General features: G+C 39.5%; 2 protein-coding genes across 5 annotated transcripts; both read left to right on the top strand.

The window, feature by feature from the left end:
• Positions 1-476: 476 nt before the first annotated feature.
• LOC116206164 (endoglucanase 24-like) lies at positions 477-5,877 on the top strand. The gene is made up of 4 exons (XM_031538956.1): positions 477-1,120; positions 3,917-4,216; positions 4,765-4,926; positions 5,034-5,877. Exons 1-4 carry the CDS (start codon positions 707-709, stop codon positions 5,643-5,645), a joined length of 1,488 nt encoding a protein of 495 aa, XP_031394816.1. The 5' UTR covers positions 477-706; the 3' UTR covers positions 5,646-5,877.
• An 18,253-nt stretch (positions 5,878-24,130) lies between these two features.
• LOC116205581 lies at positions 24,131-26,805 on the top strand. Of its 4 annotated transcripts, XM_031538212.1 has the most exons (4): positions 24,131-24,272; positions 24,353-24,446; positions 25,335-25,495; positions 25,800-26,805. In XM_031538212.1, the coding sequence occupies exon 4, from the start codon at positions 25,802-25,804 to the stop codon at positions 26,537-26,539; it is 738 nt and encodes a 245-aa protein (XP_031394072.1). In that variant the 5' UTR covers positions 24,131-24,272; positions 24,353-24,446; positions 25,335-25,495; positions 25,800-25,801; the 3' UTR covers positions 26,540-26,805. The 4 variants fall into 4 exon arrangements, with proteins under 4 accessions (XP_031394072.1, XP_031394071.1, XP_031394070.1 ...); XM_031538211.1 differs by lacking the exon at positions 25,335-25,495; XM_031538210.1 differs by having other exon boundaries at positions 25,335-26,805.
• Positions 26,806-27,213: the final 408 nt, after the last annotated feature.

Below are 27,213 nucleotides of genomic sequence, written 5' to 3'. Positions count from 1 at the left end.
TTTGGTTCAAGTGAATACAACTAAATATTCAGCGAGTACCACGTATCAATCTAGCATAAATAACAATCAATCAAAATATTAATAAGTGAAAATATGTGAAAACACTATCATTCCAGTTTACCAATTACATATATTCTGATTAAAATGCTCACTAAATATTTACTCGTGTGAACAACTGTAAGTGTACAAGACAGGTTAATAAGAAATATTCTCTTGTATAGTCTTTTTTTTTCTTTTTCAGTTTGTATCTTGTATTCGAAAGCTGAACGGATTCCTAATCCAATTCGAGCTAATTTAACTCACTAAAAGGGTAAAATTCTCTCAATATAGATTTTTTTTCCCTTCAAAAGAATCGAACCCAAAACATTTGCTTAACAAAGATAAGTTTGACCCGCTTAAAACAATCAATGTTGGTTTAGAATGACTCAAGTGTTACTCAATTTGCTTTTCCTAACTCAGAAAAATTTAGATACCCATGCCATTCTTCTCCAAAACTCCACACTCCCTTCGATCCAAATCCCGCGACCAGCCGTCGTCCTCTCTCTTTATACTGTGTCGGCGCTTTAACTCTTTCTTTCCCTCCAACCCCCCCAGTCGCACCCCTTTCCCTTCCCCGTGACTGTCTCTCTCTCTCTCTCTCACCATAAAACCCACTCCCCGCTCACGAGAGAGCAGAGGAGGAACTCCGCCATTGACGTCCCAAGAGATGAAGCCCATCCCCTCCATCCTCTTCCCCCTCCTCCTCCTCATCCTCGGCGCTGCTGCTCCCTCCTCCGCCTCCCACGACTACGCCGAGGCCCTCTCCAAGGCTATCCTCTTCTTCGAGGGCCAGCGCTCGGGCTTCCTCCCCGGCGACCAGCGCCTCACCTGGAGGGCCAACTCCGCCCTCTCCGACGGATGGACCTACAACACCGACCTCACCGGCGGTTACTATGACGCCGGCGACAACGTCAAGTTCAACTTCCCCATGGCCTTCACCACCACATTGCTCGCATGGAGCGTGATCGAGTTCGGGGACCGAATGCCCCCGGCCGAGCAGAGGAACGCACTCGTCGCCATCCGGTGGGCCACCGATTACCTCCTCAAGACCGTCTCGCAACCCAACCGGATCTTCGTTCAGGTCAGTTTCCGGTGATCAGTGCCGTTTCGTTGACAGCATTTACAATTTGAGAGACACTGAGAGAGCGACGACGCATTAATGGCGGTGATGTTCATGTCGTAGTGCCAGTGGCAGTTCTGTAATTCCTGGGCCGTCTTTGGTAGGGGCAGTGGGAGAATTTTATCGACCGTCCATTTCCATTTTTCTAACCCGTGACTTTCCAATCTCAATACCTCCTTGAGTTATAACTTATAAGCCAATGTTCGAGCAAGAATTCGTTATATGTGGGAGTCTTTTTGTCGAAAAAAATAAAGAAGGAACAAAAAACCTTTTTTTTTTTTTTTTTCTATAAGTGTTCATCAATAGATGCCATAAGAATCTTTATCAACAGGCCCCTGGATTCATATCTGTGCATTTCAAGGCAGGGTTCATTATGACCTTATGTCACTCTCGGCCATTTTGTCCCATTTCCCGATCCGGGGCGATTTTTCTGCCACCTTTTGCAAATTGCCATTTTCGACACTATTCGGTTTTCATGAGACGACAATGTTGCCGTGTCCTTGCAAATAGGCAAAGGGTGCGGACATCATATTGTCATTGCATGCATGATGTCCGTGTGAAAGGAGAGGTCGGCGGTGCCCGTGGTAGGACGAGAGAGGTGTGGCCCGTGGGGCAATATATAGCACAGCTGAAGTTAACCACCACGAAATAAATAAAACTCAACGGTCAGTAGAAAGAAAGCGCAGCGCATTGACGCATATTTTTATTAATCAACTTTAGCACAGTGACGCATATTTTTGTTTGAGATTCGATTTTCATGTCGAGACAATTCGTACCCTTTAATTTATTATTAAAATTTCTATTTTATTGTGTTAGACACTTTTTTATGGTAGAAAAAGGGGTAGAAGTCCAAATAATTAAGGTTGTATTTGGTTTTAGAATTGAGTTTTGGTTTTAATTGGTTTATAATAATTGTGTTATTGAATTATGAGAAGAAGTGTGAAAAAATAATGAATAGTTTAGAGAATTTAATATTAAAATTGAATTGAATAGTTAAAAAAATTGAAGAAAAAAAGAAAAGTAATAATTATATTATTGAATTGAGATAAGTGGAGTTAAATGGAGTAAATTTAAAAACCAAACAAACTCTAAACAATACAAAGACTAGGTGTAGCAATCTCTACAAGATCCCCTAACAGTGCAGAACCAAGATCATTAGGAGCAAAATAAAGAAAATGAAAATCAAGAGGCCGAAGGATAGAACGTCGAGCAAGCCAATCCGTACAATTGTTTCCCTCTCGAAACACATTATGAATTTGGATATCCCAATCCCTTGAGAGTAGCCCCTTAATAGTTAATATCATGGACTAGGGAATGCAACCCTAAGAAGTCAATTACAAACCAGCAAAGAATCCACTTCAAGGATAAAGCGCTTGCATCCCATAGTCCAAGCAAGATTGAAACCCAAATGGACTCCCCAAAGTTCAGCCGACATCGATGAAGCATATCCCATATTATGCATGAACCCACCAACCCAATTGCCACAATCATCCGAGTTTAGTTTGAACCAGCTTACAGGAGGCCGCGTCCAGCTAACAAACTGCCATGTCTTCAAGCTGCTCGGATCAGCTCGGATCTCACTGCTTCTTGTCAAAGTAAAACTTGGAAAAATATCCACAATACGAGATGCCTCGTCAAATGACCGATGAAGCTCCTCTTGAAACAACTCTTTGTTCCTCCAATTCCACAATTAGCAGCACTTTGATCTCTCTTATAACTGAAAAGTCACTGAGCGAGAGGACTCATATGACGCCCCCCCCCCCCCCCCTCACCAGTCTTTTTCTCCCTGAAATGGGTCCAAGCAAGAACTGCCCTCTAATAAAATACTTTCTCAAATTTTACTCAACTGGGATTTCGGGCGCTTCCCTTCCCATTTCCCAATCTCTTCCTGGGTTCCTGTGTTTGTCTTGTTTACTGACTATTGCAATCTTAAAAGAGCTGTTTGGTTATGTCTTCATTAATCCTTTTTCTAATTGCAAGTTGATCATTAATTACTGTACCTTTATTTTCTGGTTGGGATCTTAAATTTGCATGAACATCTATGCAAGCGTAAATTGTGTCTCTTGACTGGTTCTTGAACTGATTATCAATGAGAGAGTTTACATTATTTCACGTGAAAAAGATTATTAATAATTTATGGTTTCCTGTTGATGGGCAGTCCTTAAATTCGTCAAGTTAGTAAAGTAACCAATGATATATCATGGAATCGAACCGACGACTGTACACTGCACAGTTATGCAACTGTCTAGCATGAATGTACATGCATTGACGGCGGCGCATGAAAGACATTATGGGACAATACGAAGATGAACAAATTGCATTGTTTCTTGCCCATTTGATTCCTTTTTAAACAATTGGACTACCTTTCTCCCTCAAGCCCCGTGACCTGCACGGTCACGATCTATAAGAAATTGTCCTCTTCTTATTTTATGTTCCCCCGGTGCCCATTTCCATCCTTGTCATCTATCGGTTCCACAAAAGAGAATGTCACGTTCTAATTTACTGTTCCATGTCATCCAAATCTCAATGTCGACGAAGAAAAGAGACTGTAATGTAATAGCATACTCTTTTTATTTTAAATGAAAAAATTTTGGATTCGATTCTCATGGATAGAAAGAACTTAACAAAAGCTATATTGAACCAATCATCGGGCTAATTTGACCTGTTTGTTTGTTTCGACTGAATCTTGTGGGTTAAGTAGAGGTTTGGTAAAATTTCTTGCTGAGTGGTTAATTTGGTGCCTACTTTTTGGATCAGGTGGGTGATCCGAACGTAGACCACAACTGCTGGGAGAGACCAGAGGATATGGACACAGCAAGGACAGTCTACGCGGTTGATGCGCCGAATCCCGCCTCTGATGTCGCCGGAGAAACCGCTGCAGCCCTGGCTGCCTCGTCCATGGCCTTCCAATCATCGGATCCGGGATACTCCGAAACTCTCCTGAGAAATGCCATCAAGGCGTTTGAGTTTGCAGATACTTACAGGGGGGCTTACAGCGATAACGAGAACATCAGAGGCGGGGCTTGCCCGTTCTACTGCGATTTTGACGGGTACCAGGTAATCTGATCTCTGTATGTTATACTTAATCACCCTCGCAAGTTGAAGATACATAATAATACAATCAAATATTAACATTATATATATATTTTTTAAAAAAATTGATTTAAGTGGGGTTTGGTAGTAATTAATTTGACTAAATCCTCGTGATTTGTGACTGACGTTGGTGGTGATTGGGAGGCAGTTTTGTCTTCAAGCATTCTCAGCAAAACAGATAACGTATTCATCAAAAAAGAAAAAAAGCAAAACAGATAAGGTTTCATTTGGCAAAGATAGATTCGCACGCTGCGTACAGTTGAATAAATAAACAAACCGACAGGACCTATTTCATGGGATAATATACTCGTGTACAATACAGTCCTCTAAGGTACGGGAAATTCTACTGTATATCCAAGATATCGTATTGGCACCCTCCCCGATTGTTGGATTACTCATCAAGTCAATTCTGTTGTTTGGAATGCAAAACTGACCATAACCCCGTTTACGCTTTCGGGAATTACTGATTTGTCGGCGTGTTTCGTTAATCTTCTGCTTGGGGGTTGCGATAGGATGAGCTACTTTGGGGAGCAGCATGGCTTAGGAGAGCAACCCAGGGAGATACTTACCTGAATTACATACAGAGCAACCGGAAAACTTTAGGCGCCGATGACAACATTAATGAGTTTGGCTGGGATAACAAGCACGCCGGTCTCAATGTCCTCGTATCCAAGGTCGGTTCACTCTTTCAGTCAGATCATCATAATGTTAAACAGTACCACAGAAGAGGCTAGATCACTAATTCCTTTTGCTATCGAATTGCTTTAATTAAACGTTTCAGGAATTCCTGGAAGGAAACATGTACGATCTGCAGTCCTACAAGGCCTCTGCAGACAGCTTCATGTGCACCCTTATCCCAGAATCGACCTCCTCCCACATAGAGTACAGTCCGGGCGGCCTCATCTACAAGCCCGGTGGCAGCAACCTCCAGCACGCCACCACCATCGCCTTCCTCCTCCTTGTCTACGCAGACTACCTCTCCCGTGTCCCACAGTCCTCCGTCAACTGCGGCGGCATCTCGGTGGGGCCAGCCTCCCTTCGCCGGCAGGCCAAGCGCCAGGTAGACTACATCCTCGGGGACAACCCCAAGGGCATGTCCTACATGGTCGGGTACGGGAACTACTACCCGCAGCGGATCCACCACCGAGGATCGTCCCTGCCATCCATCAGGGACCACCCCCAGTTCATCGCCTGCAAGGAGGGTTCTGTCTACTTCAACTCCTCGGGCCCAAACCCGAACGTCCTGGTCGGGGCAGTGGTTGGTGGGCCCGGGGAGGACGATGCATACGACGACAACCGGGTCGATTTCAGGAAGTCCGAGCCAACCACCTACATCAATGCTCCATTGGTCGGGGCGCTCGCTTATTTCACCGCAAATCCGGATCCGAGCTGACAAATGACGATAGTTACAAAGGCGCCTGCAAAGAGGAGGCCATCATAATTAATTGTTTTGGTACATAATAAATAGGGGGAAAGGGGTGTCTCTCATCTTGGGCTAGAAGTAAGCTGAAAGCCTAAGAAGGAAGAGGCTTTCGTTCATGTTTGATTCAATATCAGGACGTTGAAATCAAATACGTACTACAATTTTAATTGCCCCAAAAGAAACTCATCGCGGCTTCTTTCAACTACTGTCGTTCTTGTGTTCAGGGAAAATCATATGAAATAGTAGAAGATGCAGATCAAAAAGAGAAACGAATCGGACCAATTCTGTCGTCAGTTGAGCAGACTCTGCAGAATTCATCGGGGCCAAATCTTGTCGATGAAGATGAAATAATCTGCATGCCCTGTACAATAATTAACAGCTAGCATTAAAAATTCCGATGGGAGTGGGACTTAATGTCTGATTTTTGAGAGACACCGACTAATCCAAAGCAAAAAAATTCGTGTGGTTCACTGAAACTTTCACGTACAAATCGCATATGACATGATATGTGTAGATATATTCATCGATCCCCTTTTAAGTTAATACTGATAGCTGGTGAAAGTAAAAGGCACATATTATTGCCGTGGGGTCACGTCCGTACGTGAATTTCCTACATGTTTCTTTTATGCATTGCCTTTTCTTCTTTTCCCTCTTCTCTGTTTATTTTAAAGTTCACCTTTTCTTGCCCTACACGAGCACGATAATTACGAGATCAAGAGATTATAAAGTCCGTACGCACGTCTATGGGTACTTAGCGAGAGCTATTACACAGGATTGAGAAGGAAAAGACAAGAAGAATTATGCAAGAATTTCATGCACATACCAACCATTGCCCGTATGTTGTCAATGTTGATACGAATCGGTTATATCACATAATCCTCGGTCGTCAAAAAAATAATAATCCAAAACTCTATCATCTTCTTATTATCTTGTTGTATACCTTTCATAATCAACACACATGTGACCACTAGCTGATAAAGACTAAGCAAATACCATATTGATCGACTCCATAACAGATTGATGCACTCAAAGGGACAATTAAAAAAAAAAGTAAAAGTAATTCTTCAGTGAAACAACGACCTTCTCATTCTGTTGACTGAGAATAATAACTAGGCATCAGTTTAGCTCTGGTCCCCTCTTAATGTGTTTTGAATTCCTGTACTGCAGGTAAAATCTACATACTAAAAGTTCAATTTACTGTTGAGTCACTTAAAAAGCAATTATATTTCATCCCAACCAAGGAAAGAAAACAAAAAAATTTGGGATTTTTTTTTCTTGGATTTTGTGAACCAAATTTCGTTTAGGGCCTGTGACACTAAATTTAATGTTATTCCCCTAAGTCAAGAACACAACCGAAAATTATAAGCAAGAACTGGTACGTACTTTGTACAAAATAAGCAGGCTTTGTCCATCACCTACTAGTCTCAAGGGCTTCGGCACTACACTGCATCGTTTTCATCCATAACCCTCTCACGCCTCATATATACTTTCACAGAGTCGAGCAACTTCGAGCTGAAAATACGTGGTATTTGTGTACACTTTGCGTTCAGTTATATACCTAAGAATTTATTCGAGAGAGAGATCGAGACCAAGTGATCAGGAAATTTTGGTAGATCCTGGAATAACAAAAGGAAAAGAAGAAAGGCCATCGAAGACCAATCGTCCATATTGGCCACTTCGAGTAGGATTGGAGTCGTCTGTGTGTTCAAGGTCAAATGTCCCTCCACACCACCCCCAACCCCCCGCCCCGGGGGATTTTCTTATAACCATTATAGATTACTACACTGTGATCCGCCTGGACTACGCGTCTAATATGAAAATAAATTTATATAAAATTCATTCGTTACAAGCCTATTTATTTTACTGTTCTCTTTATTTCAATTATCTCATGGGATCTTTCGTAAAAAATAATAGACCACAGCCACGGTTGGGTCTAGTGGAGAGAGAGAAGAGGAAGGGAAAGAGAGAGGTAGAAGAGTAGGTAATTTTTAAGATGTGATTTAGTTCGTGGATTGTTAGATTATTGGAATTGTTAAATTGCTAGGAATGTAAGCTCGAAAATATCAGATTTCTGGGAATATTACATTACTGTATTTGGTAAGTACATTGTATTACTGGGAAAGTATACGGTAATGTAATATTATGGTGTTTGGTAAAGAAATGGATTGATGGGAAAAATATGTCATTTTAGATAATGTCCTCACTTTAATAATACAATATATTAGTAAATAATTAGAAATAAAATTTATAAATACGCACAGAAATTCTTTTATTATACCCTGAAAAAATTAATAATATTTCATTTTAATAATTGCATTCTAAAAATAATTGCATTTTTAATAATTATAAATAGTAAAATGAATTTAAAACATATTCTTTATTATAAAAAAATTTTAAAGTGCATATATATATATATATATTGAAAAAAAAAATGAAGTTGGCGCTCTTGCATGGGGCAAGAGCAATAACTCCAACATATTGTTGGTGGGAAAGTTTTCCCCAGCAACAATACCACCTATGTCATGGGGGAAAGACTGACAGGGAAAATTTGGAAGCCCGGGAAAGCCCGAAGTGAGATTCCCGTGCTCTTCTTTCTTGCCAAATGCGGGAAAGTTCACGGATTATGGACGGAAATCCGAGATTCCCGACCACAATATCACGAACCAAACAACCCTTAAGGAAAAAAAAAGGCTAGTTTTGCTCCTCAACTTTTCTCTTCGCTTGCTTTTCATCTTAAACCTTTTTTGCGGATTGAATCTCGTCATCCTCCAATTTTTGCATTTGGTTCACTTTCGGTCCTTTGATATTTTTTAATCGAAATTAATTAAAAATGTTGACATGGTATTTTGATGGGTATAAAAAATAAATAAAGAATAAAATTTATATTCATATTAAAAATAAATAAAATTGAATGCCAGATGTGGAGCTAGGGAGAAGGAAAGGAAGGTGAGAGTCTCATCGGTAGCTATTACTGCCCAACAAGGTTGTTGACAACCTCTGTGGTCGCTGATAACCTCGTAAGAGGACAGGGGGCTAGTTCCTCTCTTAATCGAGGGATCTTAATTTGCTAGGGCGGTGGTGGGTGTAGGTAAGGCCTCGACCGCCCCTCCCTTCTCCCTCCCACTTTCAACCTTCAAGGTTTTCAATTTTTATTCAAACAAAAGAATTTTCACATAAGTATTTTTCAATTTTAAAAATATCAGAGGCCCAAGAGCGAACCAAATGAAAAAGGTTGAGACAAAATTCTACTAGAAAAAAAGGTTTAAAATGAAAAGAAAAAAAAAGGTACAGGTTGCGGATTAAAAATTAAGCTAGTATTTTCCGGGTATTTTACTTCTAAGGATGATATACATATTGCCCCACCTAAGAAAATTGTTGGTTCCATCCCTGACTGACTTCAAGCCTCAAAGGAGATTTGACCCATAAGTTCTCAATAATTTTCTAGTTTTCATACATTACAATACCATCAAATGGGAGAGTTCATCTCCCCGTATGGCATAAAATCTTATGATTCGTGTCTCTCCCATAAAGTCCACAGAAGGATGATTAATAATTACACATGCTTATATAATCCGACAAGTCCAATTGACTAATTCTTCTTTTTAAAATGAAAACTCGATGTTCATGTGTTGATGACAATCTTTTGAATTGTGGAATGAAAAGAAAAATTGGATTTACGGTTCATACCCACATTAGACCCAGTCGCTTAATATATAGGGTTTGCTACTAAGTGAATTTCAACATGACATTCTATATTAACGGGATAGATAGTTGTAGTGCAGTCCTCATTGAATTTCAATTGAAGGGAGAGAATCATAATTGTATTTGGTGTGATTTTCGCATTTGTCAAACATGGAAAACGTCATTAATGTTTTAGTGCAGGTCCTGTACTAAATCCATTGTAGTCTAGTTGGTTAGGCTACTCGGCGCTCAGCCAAGAGACCGGGGTTTAAGATCCGGCAACTGAAAACATTTTACGCAATTCAACCGTATACATCTTTTTTTTTTATTAAGAGTTAATTATTAAAACTCCTCTAAAAACAACATAAATGTTTTTGAATTCTTTAATTTGATATGGTATGCAATAATGAAAATATGTTTTTGTTTCGAAGGTATACAAGTATTGTACAAGATATTAAACCAGGTCCCATAGTGGAGACATTTTCTCCACTCGCCACTTATTTTCCTTTTCTTTTATGAGTTTCTTTCTTCGTTTATTTCCCTTTATTTAGTGTATTCGAATAGAATTCAATCTACATAAAGTATCAGGTAATGCGTTCGTAAGGGGGGACATTTTCCCCACTCACCACTTATTTTCTCCCCTTTTTTTTAGTTTCTTTCTTCTTCTTCTTTTTCCCTTTTATTTAGTGTTTTCGAATTAAATTCGATCTGGATAAAGTACCAGGTAATCCGATCGATTCATTAGGCCAAATAATTTGATTGTTATAGTCGGGCCATTTACTTTCACATTTATTTTTTTATTAAAATTTTTTAATTTCCCTTTTTTAATTTCTCCCTTTCTTCAATGTTTTCGAATCCGACCCGAATGGAGTATTAGATAATCCACTCGACCCGTTGGCCAAATGATCCAGTCACTATAGTCAGACAACTTATTTCCAAAAACTTCTTCCCTAACTTTTATTTAGATTATACAAGATATGATTGCAGGTCATATTATGTGACCTAGGGGCGAACGGGGCCCTTTTTTTTTATCTTTTTCAATTTTCCATTTTTTTTCAAATCGATTACAACTTTACATTTTTCTTTAAGTAATAGTATTCCCAAACAGATTTAAATATGTCTTTCATTTAATTTTGTTAATTTTCTCGTAATTGCAACATGTCGGCATGTATCATATACATGGTTGTTCTACTTGGACCGAGGATGACAGTGAGGAGGCATTGATGGCTGCTGCTTGTCAGCAACCCATTGTCACGATGATCATTATAGATCATTCTTTTCATTTTTATTCACCGGTAATAATAGTTTAGGATTTTTTATATTATATTTCTTTTAATTATTATATTTGAGACTAAATCACCATAAATCTCTTCCAACTTGCAGATTAGCATGTGCAACCGTAGGATAAGTTGGAGATCATGGATGTCATGCCATTCTCTTAGTTTGTTACGGGATTTGGCATGACGTTGACATTTGGATAAGAGAGAACTCTTAGGGACATTATTGGGGTAATAGAGGTCTCTTTACCTTTATTAATACCACTTCTCTCTAATAAATCATTTGAGGTAATTTTTTGACCCGCGGGAAGCGCAGACATTGTTTTCTAGTCTACCTAAAATGAAAAGCATGCACAGAATGCCATGAACTTAGACCTTTGTCTTATTTTCACTTATGTTTCAACCACAACTATCTAATATATCATTTCATCATGCTATTTTTCTCTCAAAAGTTCTTATTTAGATTCTCTATACAAAAGAAGTTCATTATCAGTATTAACACTAAAAAGCCTTTTGAATCAAAACTATGTTGCTCTAACATATCAATGCATATTTTCTTCCAAAATGCTATTTTTCTTATTCATGTGGTCGCCAGCATTATATTATATAATATTATAGTATTATTGTTGTTGTTATAAGATCGTTCGAATTTATTGAATGAAAATTTTTCTCGTTATGGATACTTGTGGGATTTTTGCTTCTAGCAGTGCCATCAAGAGTTTACATTGATTGCACGATCATCAGATAGAGTTATTGTCCTAGCTAGAAGTATTCGATGCTCTGCCCGAGTACTACCCAATTGATCAAGGTAGAGGCAGATACTATCCGGAATAGGTGTTCCAGTATGCTACTGCTTATGGGATTCATCTGGCCGCTGTTTACCCGTTTGAGGGATATCGTGACCCACAATGGCTGTTTGACGTATATATTAGGGTATGTCTTTTTATTTAAATTAAGTTTGTTAAACGAGCTTGAGCATAAGCTAGTTTGTAAGATAGTGCATATAAATTGAGAAAAAAATGTTGAGATACTGAACGTCTCATCATAATCGTATGGATATACATAAGAAAATATTGATCATAGCCAGGTAATTTAAAAATAATTACAAATTTACATTTTTTTTAAATAATAATGTTCCCAAATAGATTTAAATGATGTCTTTCATTTAGTTTTGTTAATTTTGTAATTACAACATGTCGGCAGGTACCATATACATGGCTGGTCTACTTGGACTGAGCATGACGGTGGGGAGTCGTTGATGGCTGTTGTTCGTCAGCAGCCCGCTGTCACGACGATCATTATAGATCATTCTTTTCATTTCTATTCACCGGTAATAATATTTTAGAAATTTTTATATTTTATTTCTTTTTATTATTATATTTAAGATTAAATCACTAAGAATTTCTTCCAACTTATAGTTTAGCTTGTACAACTGCAAGATATCGGTTAGAGATCATGGACATCATGCCATTCTCTTAGTCGGTTACGGAGTTTGGTATGACGTCGACTTCTGGATATGACATAACTCCTGGGGACATTACTGGGAATATAGAGGTTTCTTTACCTATATTAATATCACTTCTATCTAACAAATCATTTGAGGTAATTTTTTGACCAGCTACGAAGCGCGGTCATTGTTTCCTATTAGCTTATTATTGCTGATGACGAAAGAAAAAGCTTTCAATGGTACAGGGAAATGAAATGAAATGGAATCTAATAAGTTTAATATAATCATATTTAAAGTATTATCGTCCGCACCATATGGTGTGTGAAAGCCAAATGAACCCGACTAATCCAAGTTCGAGCAAGCTTGGCCCATGCATAATGGCACAAATATCTCACAATCGTGGCTTTTTTTTCGAATCTGAGACCTTATTTGAAGGAAAGATGTGTCGAATCACCCTATCCCACGCGTAATAAAATATGCCTATTCATCTTCGTCATTTTTTTTTCCAATTTTTTTCCAAAATTTTCAGTAATACGTTGTTTAAATTTGTTAAACTGATGGAATGAATTTTAAGGAATATTCATTTCGTCAAATTGAAGAAAAATGATCAGCACAATTGAATTATCATCTCAAGTTTTATAACTGAAATTAAATAATGAAATCGTTGAAATGAAATAAAAAAATGTTAATATCGTTTCATTTTATTTTGAGTAAATTACATGAAAAGGTGACTTTCAGAAATCTCCAGATTTATAACGTGTTTTCAGAATTCCTCAAATTGCATAAGATTTGATTTTTGTTCCAAAATCGTCACGACCGTTAACAACCGTTAAATTTGACAGTTGATTTATTAAAAAAACACCCGTAACTTGTCATTTTTATCGAATAAGCCCATTTTCTTTCTCCCCCCTAGTTTATTAGCTAACAAAGAAGCAAACCTATGTAGCTTCTAATTCATGAGCTAACGAAAGAAGCAACGATGTTCACATTGCTGTAGTTCTCAACATGAGATCAGACTTGCCTAGCAATTCTCTAGCAATTTCATTCACATCGTCCTAGTAATACTGGCACAAGGTAATTAGCTTGAGCGTAGTTTTTCCATCGAACTTGATTCATACAATTTGATGCTTACAATTACCTCTAGACCTCAAACTTTGAGATCCATTTACGAACGATTCCTTTCTCATTCCTGAAGTAAATGCGAAGAATGTGCGAGTGCTCAATCCTAAAGACACTCTTGAGCCACTAGGTGTAAATGGTCCCCATAGAGTCGGGCAGAATAGGAGTATGCGGGTCCGTGTACTCTCTCTTTTTTAACGATACCTGGACCCTACCCTGTAAGGGACAAATTTCAAGATTTTGGAACCGGACCCTACCATGTTGATTTATGGAAGTGGAACCTAATTGGAACTTATATTATATCACAAGTTTTAGGTACGCTGTTGGAACCTGTAAATTTTTTTGTCTCACTAAATAAAATCGAAAATGTCTCATTTATAATCAGTAATAACGCAAAACAGAATGTCGACGTAGATTTAGATTTTTTTTAAATTAGTGACTATATTTTTTAAATATAGGAATATCTAAATATAATTATACATATAATGAGGAAAATTATTATTCGAGTTCGAGTATCGATTTCGGTTCTAGGTACCTCATATATAAGAACCGAAATCGGATTCAGTTTTCACCGGTTCCTTATTTTAATACCCGTTACCCTATTTTCAATACGAGTTACCCGGACCTTACCATAATGGGTAGGTTTCGACCGGTTCCAGGTATACTCGGTATTCGTACATACCCCTAATGGCAGAAGACATGCATGTTACAATAAAGGATGCGATGAGTGATGTCGAGCTCCTACTGCTTGATGCGACTTGTTCTCTTAAGCACAAACTTGATCAAGAATGTCCACAATCTCTAACACGGAACTAATCAATCATCATTTGACAGGCCAGTATATACACTACAAGAAAATAGTTTTTCCCGACTCTTTTCATGCCGATGCACCGGGCATGTGTAGGGAAAAGTTAATGTGAAATGACCTTTGCCAAGGCAATCAATGTACATCGAGAAAAGAGTGAGTCTATGCCGACCCACTAATAATGCGTAGTGCGAGGGATCCTTTTGCTGACACAAAAAACTGAGTCAACACAGGTTCATAACTTTATTGACACACAAAATTGAGTCGAAACAAGTGCATACTCACAGACACAAGTGCATTGGGATAAATAGGTGAGTCGCCACATGAATATATTTATACTGATACATGTGTGTCGGGAGAGGTCAAATTTCGACGCTAGAACAAAAATTTGAAGTTTTATATCTCCCGCTCTTTACTAATTTTGAACAAATCTTCCGCTTTACGTCATCTCTTTTATTCCTATTCTCTCTCCTTCTCTCTCTCTCTTTTCTCTGATTCTGGGGACCTCACAAAATGGTTCTCGAGAAGCAAAAGCTCCCAAGATAAAGAAATAGAGAGATGGCCTAAGCCAATAGCTAGAAGGAATCGAATCTCTAAGCTCCATAACCAATCACTTCTTGAACTTGCTTATGGCTTCTCCAGGAAGCAGCCACTCGGTCGAGGCTTCTCTAGACAGGGAGCTCCGATGTTCCCCACCATAATTATCTCTCTCCTGGCGGGCTCCTTGGACCCTCAGCTGCACAGAGTCGTCCTCTCCTAAATGATCTCGTGGCTGAGCCCAGCTTCCATGGGTCCATGGCTGATCGAGCTCCTTCACCAGAACAGCTTCCAAGAGCCCTTCTAGCTCCAATCAACTCACCCTTCCAGCTCCAATCGACTCTCAGTTAAGTCTCTCTTACTCTCCTTGTGTTTCTCCCTCTGTCCTCTTTCGACTTATCTCTCTGCTTTGCTTTTGTCGTAGCTATAGGAAGATGTCTCCAGCTCAGTTCCACAGCCAGCGGTCTCTTCTTCCCTTGCATGTAGCTCCGCAACAAACCACCATGAGGCTCAACGTCTGCGGTTGATTTGACGAGTTAGTCACAGACAATGTGACGTGGAGGATTTTCAGTCCATATATGTATCAACAAGTCCAATCCCAAAGAAGCATATCTTGAATATATCAATGAAATATTCTCGTGATGTGGAAATGGAAGATGAGATGTCTTGATCCGTAGATTGAGAATATTATTATCTTAATTAGGTAGTATATTTAATTTAGATAGAAATATATTTAGAATTATATATTACTTGTAATTTTAGTTCGAGTCTAAAATTTTCAATTTTGGAATAATTACTTGTTTTGTTTTAGGAAGTTACATAGTAAGGGCCTAGATTCTAATTTTCTATTTTAGTTTCTTAGTTTTCTTAAGTCTATATAAAGTACATCTCAATGTACTAGAAGGGAGAACGATATATCTCAGAAACTCTTAATGTTTAATGATATTTTGAGTTTGCACAACTCTTGATTTTCAGCATATCGCTAGGGTCTAGGCGTGGACTATTCCCTTCAAGTCTAAATTCGAATTTAGACGTGAGAAATTGTGATTCGCGTTGCGTCACGATTGATGACGCTAAATTGATTTCTTAGGAATAATGTGGGCAGAAGCTGACATGTTTTTGGGTTGAATTTCATGGAAAAGAAGATTTGAAATAGGTCTTTTGTGTTCTTTGCTATGGGGTTAGTTACGGGGACTTCACAATCTTGTTCACCTATAACTAGAACATGTTTTATAATATTCTCTTGGTGTAATGATTTAGAACATGTTCATCTATGATCCGTATATACACAATTTCTGGCAGAACTTTAGCTGTTCTTTTCTTATAGTTGAGGTTTTAGATTTTATCGGTATTTAGTTATAATAAGAGTTAGCTTACGAGGGGAACCTTTTGCAATTTTTTTTTTTCAGTAGGAAAATAGGCAGACACCCAACCAAGTTAAATTAAAGAGAGGACATAAACGAGGTGTGACCACCCCTACAATATCGCAATTTTTGCAATTTTTGTTTATCTTTTCTGCTCTTCATATTTATCTATTTACATATATATATACATGCGCAAAAATTAATGGGTTGTTTGGTTGGGTGGAGTCCAGATTCGATTCCGGCCCAATTCCGCCCGGAATTAAAACGCCCACATTTGGTTACCCTTTGGGCTCCAAACTGCAATCCTAACTCCGCTCCTATTCTGTACAGATGCAGATTTGCCAGTCTCCTCACCATGGTCGGTTTTGCAATTCTGTTTCGATCAGAATTGGTTTTAATTGAAACACCTATATACCCTTCCACTTCATTTAATTTTCAAAAACTGCCACCCCCCACTACCCTAATTCATCAGAACTGCCGCCACTACCCCGCCGCTGCTGCCGTCGTCGCTGCCCCTCCACCACCAACTGAGAAGCTCCAACCAAGCGTGTTTCAGCCGGTATGGGCACGGAGAGGGCAGATCTGGCCTTTCCGTTGCCAGATCTCACCTCGCGAGCCTAGGGCGAAACCAAGGGTAGCAAGCAGCTCACGGGGTCATTGCCTTGAACCGATGAGGCTAGTCGCGGGCTCAGAGCGAGCTCGTCCGAGGGTCGTTGGAGCCAACTACAACCTTCGCCTAGGGCTAACGAGCACCGGTGACCACGGGACGAGGTCTCCAAGCCCACGAACAAGGCTCTTCGAGTCCTCTGCAACTTTCGAGCAGTGGTGAACCCAACCGTGTTGCTCCTTCCTCCGGGTCCACTTTTTGCCTCCATCGAGGCCTCCACCCGTGGCTTGGACCCTTGGTCCAGGATCGCGAGGGCTCGATGGGCCCGAGCCTCGTGGCTCTCAAAGCCATGAGGTTCCGATAGTTACAGAGGCCAACACTGTTCATCTTCTTTCAAAGAAGATGAACAATGTATTGATTTTTTTTTTAAAAGATAGGGCGTGTTTTGTTTGTTTATGGAGTATAATTTATTTGACTTAATTTCAGTGTTATTAAAATCGGATCGGATGGTGAACTAGAAGGATATGAATTTATGAATTTATCGATTTAATCGGGGGTTCGATAGGTTTGCACGTTTATAATAATTAAAATAAAAGTATAATGATTTCAAAGAAATATAAGGGTAGCGTAAGAAAATATTTATATTTAATATTTTTTACTCCAAAATAAATATTATATTTTAATAAGTACTTAAAAGTAAAGTTAAAAAAATGATATATTGCATCATATAGCCACTCGTTGATATATATTTTTAGATCTATTTTAATATCGTTTTTTTACCAAAGGTATCCCAACATTGCTAATTTGATAAGTAGTGGTGGCTTGGTTGATAGTATGTTATTATGGGAGGTTGTGGTTTCCTATTTAGTGTAAAATTTGCTAGTTTGTGTAAAGATTTGAACCCATGATCTTTTGCTTCCCATATTAACATGGTACCAACCAAGTAACCACTACTTTTAAGTACTTATTAAAATTCAATATTTATTTTGGAGTAAGAAATATTAAATATAAATATTTTTCTTACATTATCCTTATATTCTTTTGAAATCATCATACTTTTATTTTAATTATAATAATTTTTTAATAATATGAATATTTATTTTATTTTGCTCCGAGGAGGCCAAGAAGGACACGGATCCTAAACCTGACACGGATGTTGACTCAGGATTATCGACACTGGAAAAGAAAAATGTGCTACCATGATATAAACCCATCCTTAAGTGGTTGAAAAAGCAGAAGTGGGAAAAGCTCGAAGAAATTCGAGACTATTTCAAAGACATGGTGTTAGTCTCAATCTCAGAGAGATTTGTCTACAAGATGGAGCAAAAAGGTGAAATAACTGCAATTCCACAAGCAGCTCCTGCTTATATATTCCACCCAATCTCACTGAACTATGAAGAGCAATTCCCACAGTTGGGAAATTTCACAGACGGCGAAGGAAGGCATACTCATGCCTTCAAGGTTCCAAACCCAACCGATCGTGACGAAAGGGGAAACCCCGAATCTGTCACTACTGGGGAGGCTATCCTCAACTGGCAATCTGAGAATGTGGTCTCACAAAACCGTGTCATCTCCTCTGTTGGAACCAAAGTGAACTCCCTTACTACAACACTCGGCTAGCTTGACAACAAGGTTGACAGGCACTACCACGAAACCCAATCACTTTTCCGAGTACTACAAAAGAGACTCAAGAAGATTCAGGAGGCTCATCTTGTCTCATACTTCCAGATTGACCTGGATAGAAAAGGAAGAGATCCGCAAGTTGAAAAATCAGATTGCGACTCTCTCTGAGGCACCAATACCATCATCGCCAACATCTCCGACCACAAGCCTATTCAATTTCCTGGAGAGACCATTTGAAGAAAGAGAAAAGCCGTTTAGACCTTTTATGTTTTTCCTTTCTAAGGAAAAACAACAGCCTCAAAAGGCTAGTCTTGTGGAATTATAGGAAAAAACGAGAAGAGCTACAGAGGCAGCAAGGAGAAAGAAAGAAAGGAGAAAAGAGGTAGATGAGACTCCTCCTACCCAGGTTCAATCCTCCTCTAAGCATGAAAAGAAAGAAAAATGCAAGGAAGACACCTAGGGAGCCTTTATGGCTTTCAATAAGAAGAATCCTCTTAGCTCTTTCCTTAAGGAGCACTGCCAAGCAGGTTAGATGGTTGTAAAAGATGATTCGTCTGTATCAGTCACAGAAGAGGAGCTTGAGACCTCTCCAGAGGCCTCAGAAGAATCGTCATGGGAAACAGAAGAATCATATCCCCTTTTGAAGATGATGGGAAGAGGGGAAGGAGTCAACTCAAATGATGATGTACGATCAGAAGTGTCAGACACATCGCCAGCGACAGCAACAGCAGCACCCAAAGGAAATATCGTCTTCACATTAGACGATATCCCCTACTCCAAGTGGTCTTCACATTAGACGATATCCCCTACTCCAAGTGGTCTAATAGGCTACAGGAGTTCCCGGTCTATCTCACAGCAATAGCACTAACTGTCCACAACAACCATTATCTTCTGTCTGATTTCGTATATCGATTTACTGGGACATTGCAAAACTGGTGGACCATTCTAGGAGAACAAGACCAGATCTACTTCCTCATGCAGAGCCCTGTAGAAGCCATCCAGCTATGTATTCTTCTTAGGAAACCCTAACAACCTCAAGGAGCTCAAGAGAAGAGAGTTCTTTGAAAGAAAGTGTTGCTCTTTCAAGAAGAAGCATTTGGATTTCCATTTCAAGCACATGGTTTGTCTGTTTTACGAACTAGGTGCTGACGTCTCCCTGAAACAGGCCTTTTTTCTTTTATACCTGCTCCCCTAGCAGGAGCTACAGAACGCGCGCTCTAGGCAAGGGGAAGAAGGGTTATTGACTGTACTATTTGAGAAATCCAGTAAAGTCCACTTGGCCATAGAAGACGTGTGCAAAAAGAGGCAGGTTCTTAAGGACCTTGTCAAGAGAGATAGAGCTGTAGATAAAGCCTCCAAGCAGCCCGAATTGTAGATCAAGTGCTCTGGCAGAGATAAGACATGCAGCCGGCTAACCAAGAAGAAGAAACACTTCAAGAAATGGAAGATGTCAAAGGCCAAATACATAAGTACCTGAGGAAGAATAGGAGATTCGGGGTAGAATTATAAATCCTCTAGGTGCTACATCTGTAACCGGCCTGACCACTTCGCTAAGAATTGTCCGAAAGCCTCGAAGTAAGGAATGAGCTGGCAGCTCGAAACCGCCACAAGCATTTCCCTAGAAAAGGATGATGTGGAGTCATTCTTTTCTCTAGATGAAGAAGCTGTACCCTCGTCCATCGCGGTTTTAGAAGTTCTTACAGATTCAGACTCTAGTTTCTCAGAGTCCGAGTCTGACACCTGCTATATGGCACCTGAGGATATTGAGGAGATCAACTTGGTGAACTCAGTTCCTCACGTCCCAGTGTTAGTTTACACATCTAAGTATGCAAAGCCTATCAAGGTTATTGCATTTCTAGATACTCGAGCTGCCCAAACCATTATGAACCCGGAGATCCTCCCTCAAAAGTGTTGGACACCATTCACCAAGCATTTCAACATTGCCTCCAGCGAGATGTTCTCTACTCACCTCATCAGCAAACCAATCAAAATCCAGTTCTTTCCTGCATGTTTCCTTGTCACCAGGGTACTGGGTCCGGCCATGCCCATGAAGGATATTGTGGTTGGAGATCTACTCTACTGACCTCCCTCTTATTAAACCATATACAACATTCTCTAAGCCATATCCTTTCTCTCTAATCAAGAGTATTCGACATCTTATTTGCTAGTCCCCTCATTGAGTTAAAGAATATGTGCAATCTACAAGATTTGATCAACATCCTATTCAGGTCTCTAAGGCTAAGCAGTTCGTGACTCTCCAAGTCCCTCCATAGTTTCCACGACAATGGATCTCTCAGGGGTACACTCATCTACACTTCGATACAATCCGACTTGCCCTTAGTTACCATGGCAGGAAGGGTCTGCTCGTTGTGGCCTGCATGGCTTTGCTAGACACCAGGTTTCTGGAGTATTAACATGCCTGTATTGGGACGATAGAGACTACTCTTAATGCAGGGACAATCTTTGTCACCCTGTTTCCCAGTTTCAACATGGCTCTTTTAGATCTGCGACATTAACGACTCTTAAGGTCCGGCTCCATATCACTGGAGCTCCACAAGTTCAGGATTCCGTGGCAGCCACCTTTCACCATCAGATGGCCTACCGGGTCCATAACCATGCTTTGGATCTTTGGCTCTTAGGGTCCGAAGAGGCCCTAATAATCTCGGTGGACTCTATGAACACCCCCACCTACGTCCATGTTCCCCGGCAGATCTTCAAAGCTGACCTAGTGAAGCTGCTCCTTGAAAACTGGATCACCAACCATGAGGGTCTTCACTAGAACACTCAACCGATCCAGTTTTTGGAGCCTAAGTTTGGACGAACGCCTGACGGAAAGGTCGTGATCTCATTCTACCAAAATCCAGAGCCATTTGCTCCGCCCATGTTCCAAACCATGATGATACAACTAGAAAAAGAGAGCTGCGTGACAACCCAAACGCCCAATAGTAAATGCTGCCAATCCATTCATTCTTAAGAAACGGGATGTCAGCATACTTCTTCCGTGAACCACGAGGAAGACACTGTTATTGGGATGTTTGTGACTGTGGAGACTGCGATATCTGTCACAAGAAGAAGAAAAAAGAACCTCCTTGCTCTAAGGAGGCCAAGAATGAGACAGATCCCAAACCTAACACGTGTAATCTGACCCATCGAACCCCCGATTGGATTCATAAACCCACGAACTCATACCCCTTCTTGTTCACCATCCAATCCAGTTTTGATAACACTGGTTAAAAGATTAAGAAAGTAATGGTGACTTGGTTGGCAGCATGCTAGCCTCTTGCTTCCTAGATTAGCATGCTACCAACCAAGCTACCACTACTTTCTTGTTCTTTTAACTATACTTTTAAGTACTTATTAAAATTCAATATTTATTTTGGAGTAAGAAATATTAAATATAAATATTTTCTTACACTATCCTTATATTTTTTTGAAATCATCATACTTCTATTTTAATATCATAATTTTTTTAATAATATGAATATTTATTTTATTTTAATTAAACATGTAGTTCAACCCATTGAACACCTGGTTGAACCCATAAACCCATGAACCCATACCCCTTCTGGTTTACCATCCGATCCGGTCTGATAACACTGGTTAAAAGAACAAGAAGGTAATGGTGACTTGGTTAGTAGCATGCTAGTATGGGAAGCAAGCGGTCATGGGCTCAAATCGTTACACAACCTAACAATTTTTACTTTAAAAGAACTAAATAGGAAACCCATAAAACTCAAATAACCGGTCGGTTCAATGAAATTTTGCTAAAAAATCGGCCGGTTCAATGGGTCTGACGGTTCAACTCTGCAACTTGGGTCTTTAGGTAGATCAGACCGGACATGATGTCGATTCCTGGTCCGACCCATCGAACCAGCCAGTCTGGTCCGGTTCTGATAACAATGCTTAACTCCTTTACTTTTTCTTTAATTCAACGATATAATCATTACTTTTTTATCGGTTTCTTAAATATAATAATAAATTCTCTCGTACTTTTCATTAACTACCATTACAATTAATTTTTTAATACTAAATTCCTTCAACTATTCATTACTTTCCACACAATTCAATAATACAGTCATTACTTTTTTTTATCTTCTTCTTGGATTTAATAATAAATTTTCATACATACTTTTTCTAACTATTATTACAACCCCACTTAAATATATATAAAAATAAATATTTGGATTGGAGTGAAATTAAACTTCACTCTATTACCCAACGCCAGCTTAGTCTTTTCATAATTTATCTGATTCTATTTCGTGCTAATTCTAAGGCTCAACTAAATAAAGGTTTTGAATCGGAATTTTAGTTCTATTCCTCTTAAATTTCATTCTTTGTCAATTCTAATCCCCTTCAATTCCATTCCAATGAACCAAACGCCACTTAAGGACTTGTTTATTTTTTGATTCAATTTTCTAGGAGAATTCTTTTAAAAAGTAGATAATTACAAATATATATATATATATATATGTTTGTTTATACATGAAAGAATGATTTTTTTTTACAAAAAATTTCTTCTCACTATTCAAATTTTTGCAGTAATAAAAAATGACTTCATTTTTAGTTCTCTAATTTTTCATTGGTCAATTCTTTCGTATTTCTAATTTTTAATTTATGTCTTTCCTTTCTTATCTGTAGGTCATCAATTATATATGAGCCCCAACTCTAAATTAGTGATTATACTATAAATTACAAATTTTTTAAGTGTGAACCATGATATTCAGAAGTCTAATTATGCCACGACTAATCCAGCCGGCCCACTAAGGATAAAACTCTTCCGGCGTAGATTATAATTTTATAATTTTAACATTATTTAATATACCTTTATATTTTTCTATGAAGAAATAAAAAGAAAAAAAGAAAAAAAAGTAGAGATGAAAAGTGAGATTTAAGTGAAATGGCCCTAATTATTCCCATGTCTGTACAAAGAAAAAGGAAACAACTGAACTATGAGGGCATGTTTGGTTCGCATGAATCGATTGGGAACGGAATACCTATTCCGTACGGAATACTAATTCCAACGTTTGGTTCATGGGAATGCGGAATACCTATTCCGAATCGGAATAGTTATCCGGCTTGCATTAGAAATACGGGTGCCTCTCTCGAATGTCCGAAATGGCTAATCTCCATTCGGAAAATGCGTGAAAACCCGAAAATGGCCTCAAGTTTATTCACTTATTACAATGTCATGCCATCCACTTCTCATGTTTCCCCCGACCATTCAGCAGAGCAAACCCGAAGCTGGAAGTGCTCGATCCCTCCTCCGGTTTTGATTCCTCCCTCGACATCTCGAAGCTCGCTCTTTGATCGAATTGCGAGCGGCTGGAGCTACCTCCGGTTCTGAAGCTCCCTCGACATCTCCGGCTTCAAAGCTCCCTCGACATCTCGAAGCTGGAGTTGCTTCTCTCACTATGATCGAATTGCCAATGGCCGGCGAATTGATTGGGGCGGAGAAGCTCAGCTGGGGCTCTTCGTGACAGTTCTCGGGCAAGCCTAAGGGAGGAGTGGCGAGTGTGAGATCGGAGAAGAGATTTTCGGATCGAGTGGCTCCGAAGAGGAAGACGCTGCCGGGGGATCAAGTGGAGGTGGACGTGACAGGTCGATGGCTGTGATTGGGGCTGGGGCTGGGGAGCAGGAGGTTGACTTTGACCCTGTTTACGAACGATTTGGGAAGCCTCGGAACCGTGTACTGTTCGTCTTCTTCATGTTGAAGAATATGAACAGTGCATTTTTTTTTAAATTCTATTTAATATAATATTTTAATATAGTTTAAAAGAGGGATATTTATGTCTTTTTATCTTGTTTACATTGTATTCCTAATTTTTTTTCTATTCCGTCCAACCAAATAAAAGAAATTTTATCAGAATTTCTATTATATTCCCTGTCATTCTTAATCCCTATTCATTTTATTCTCTATCAATTTTATTCCAGTAAACCAAACGCAAAGAGTTTCTACGGAATACAAAAATGAGGAATAGTTATTCCATTCGCTGTCTATTCCTTTTCTCCCGCATACACGTGTCGTTACGGAGCTTGTTGCTTGCATCGTTCTTCTTCTCTTCTCCCTGTTCACCTCTTCCAGGTTCAGCTGTCCCAGGTCTCTGTCCCGCCTTCCAGCTCCGATTAACATTCTGAAGGTTCTCTCTCCCTCTCCGTCTCTCTTTACTCGACTGTTGACTTGAAGCTTTTGATTCAAATGTGGAATTTGTCTGTGCAGTAAGAATCGTCGTAGCTCTTGTTGGTCTGTATGATATAAAAGATCAGCGATTGCAGTCTCAATGTGCAGGAAGTAGAGTCAGTGCGTACTTCAGGTGAATCCTTGTCTCGGTTCTTAGATTAAGAGCATGGAAACTGAAATAAAAATCAAACCTTTATCCATTTCTGTATGTTGTACGAGTAGGGACTGCTTCGGGTATGGAATTTCAGGTTCTGTTCCAGACAAGGTTGTAATTTTCAGTTTGATGGACACTTTGATGAAGTTTCCATGTGGATCTTCTATCTGGGTGCCCTGTTTTGCACAGAAAAGTGGACTATTCTTTGGGGTATACGAGAATCTAGAAAAAAGCAGAAATATTTTATGTGATCGGGGCTGTATGTCGAACAAACAGACCCCCAGTTTCGAAAAACTTTATCTCCTTGTAAATTTAGAGATGTTTTATGCTATTTTAGGCTTTGTTGTTTAATCCAAGAATCTCGGGTTTTCTCTGAAACTTGCAGGTGGAAATTGCCGTCCGATCAATTTGTTGTTTCTGTGCTGTTAAATCCTATGGCTTACCTCTGATGTCAATTAGCATTGCCCGGATATCACAACATTTTCTTTCCGTTGCAACTTTATGCAAATTCTGGAAACCATGAAATGAGAGGGACTTTATTTTTTCTTTTCTAAATAAATATATCTTTATCATTTCCCCCAAAGATTCAGTTGCAATGGCGGCTTTTTCCTACATTAGGAACTGCTGCGACTCTCATTTTACTTTAAAGGATGAGCTGCCTCCAAATCAAAGGTTGCGTTGTTATTATTGCTTTCTTTGTATCTTTGATAGATGTGCTGATGAAACTGTGTGGTGCTTACTGCTTTTCTCGTGGCATTGATAGATGTGTTAATGAAAGGAAGAAATATATATATATATTTTTTTATGTTTAGTCACGTTCATCCTTCATGAGGTATCACATTTTACCTTCATGAGATTTCCTTACAGAACAGTAATAGTCATCCACGGTTTTAGTGTGGTGGCTTCAAGTTCTTGTGGTACCAAAGGGCAGCTAGAATTGGGATGCTTATTGTGTACACACCCACCCACACACACGTATTGATGTGCGCCGTGTACATGCCTATCTATTGTCCAAAAGTCTGATGAAGGTGGGGCATTCGACAAATTTTCTAATGGTTGACATGAGATTCTGCTGCATAGGAAGGTTAATTTTCTTGGTTAAATGTTTTGACTGATAAGTTCCGTCAACTCCTAATGTTTTATGTCCTGCTTAGAGAAAACTTATTGATGGAGAAGAAATTGAAGGTGCAAGATGATGATGTGTGTATTATTAATTGCCCCTTGCCTTTCAACGACAAGACATTAATACCGGCGGTTAATACAAAGCGGCATTTGGGTTTTATGAACTGATGCAAAGGTTGACAGATGTTATTTTGTTCTTTCAACTGACAGGCATGGCTGTTGAAGATGGAAATAGTGTAGGGTCCATGTCTTTAGCGCTTCGTTCTTCATCGGATACCAAGCAAAGCGGAGATGTTCTCTCCCCGGAAGACATTGCATGGGTCGATTCGTGTCTCACTAAAGACCTTGAAGTTCATGAAAATGGTTGGGATTCTTTGAAACAAGCCTTGCTGGAAGCCCTTGAATCCTCAGCTGTCGAAAGTGGGATTAACCAGAGTGATAATTATGAAGTCGATATGATTATGATTCCTTCTGCTGAAGAGTCTGAAACCGCAAAGTTCTCAGAAAGAGCTGATGATGATGATCTTGTCATTCCCTTCCTTATAGACGAAGCACGGAAAGAAAGTGAAAGTTCGGTGCTTGGTGAAAGTTTGGAGGCACAAACTTCTGTCGGTAGTCCATTTCTGCCTAACTATAAGGAATTCCCAGATGAAGAAGAAGGAAAAGAAAGGGTGAATGTGAGTGTGAGTCCTGGGTTCAAATTAGAAGCCCTCGAGAATGACCCTACTGGCAAAGACATCTTCAAGGTCTGGGAATTGGAGATTCCAGAAGAGGAAGACGACTTTGCTAAAGAGTTGAACAAGGCCCTAGCAGCATCAGAAGAAAGCTCCAATCAAATACCCCCATCACAACCTGAGAATTACCCTGGCCGGTGGAATGATGGCGGCGATGGTTCCATTCTTGGTCTAGTTGCAGGAATTGCAGACCTGTCTCTAAACCAAGATTCTTGACTTCTATCATCAGAACTATGAATTCGGTGTCGATCTAATAGGCAAGGTACATTTTCATGTAGTCTTTTTTGGACTTGAGCAGCCCATGATAGAGACCGAACGAAGGATGTACATTGTAGAATTTGAGGTTCGATTTTCTATTTCTCAGCATTTAGAAAAAGCCACTGAACCACTTTTCAATCCTAGATGTTTGATAAGCGCTCTCGCTATGAGCAACATTAAAATGAATAGACTGAACAGTACCGCAGAGATGTCGATTCTTTGAAGCATCAGAACAAAAAAGAATTTTAGGTTCGTATTGCGTTTCTTGCCTAACCTTGAGGATGAGGTGGTGTTTCTTTCACCTAATCTTCCATGTTGCAGATTACTTTGATCTCTTTGAAACTCCAGTAATCTACCTTTACTAAGCCAAAACTCATACTCAGGTGGCAAATCTGACGCAACCCCAGTGTACACTAAATGAAATAAAAAGTTCATTGATATCAACTCGAAGTTTTGCAGAATCCTCGGCCTCAGCCTCACGGGTCGATCACATGACGCCCCGATTTCTCCAAGGTGTACACTTCACAGTAAGTGCATCAACAAGAAGTTCAATAAATATCCCCCCTCTCCTTTCTTGTCCATGGGCAGCTATCAGTGCAAGAAATAGGAAATCTGCGTGGGCCCTTCCATGA

Source organism: Punica granatum, chromosome 4 (assembly GCF_007655135.1).
Source record: "Punica granatum isolate Tunisia-2019 chromosome 4, ASM765513v2, whole genome shotgun sequence".
NCBI classification, from domain to species: Eukaryota; Viridiplantae; Streptophyta; class Magnoliopsida; order Myrtales; family Lythraceae; genus Punica; species Punica granatum.
Note: the sequence above shows the minus strand (reverse complement) of the source record. Positions and strands in the feature narration are given on the sequence as shown.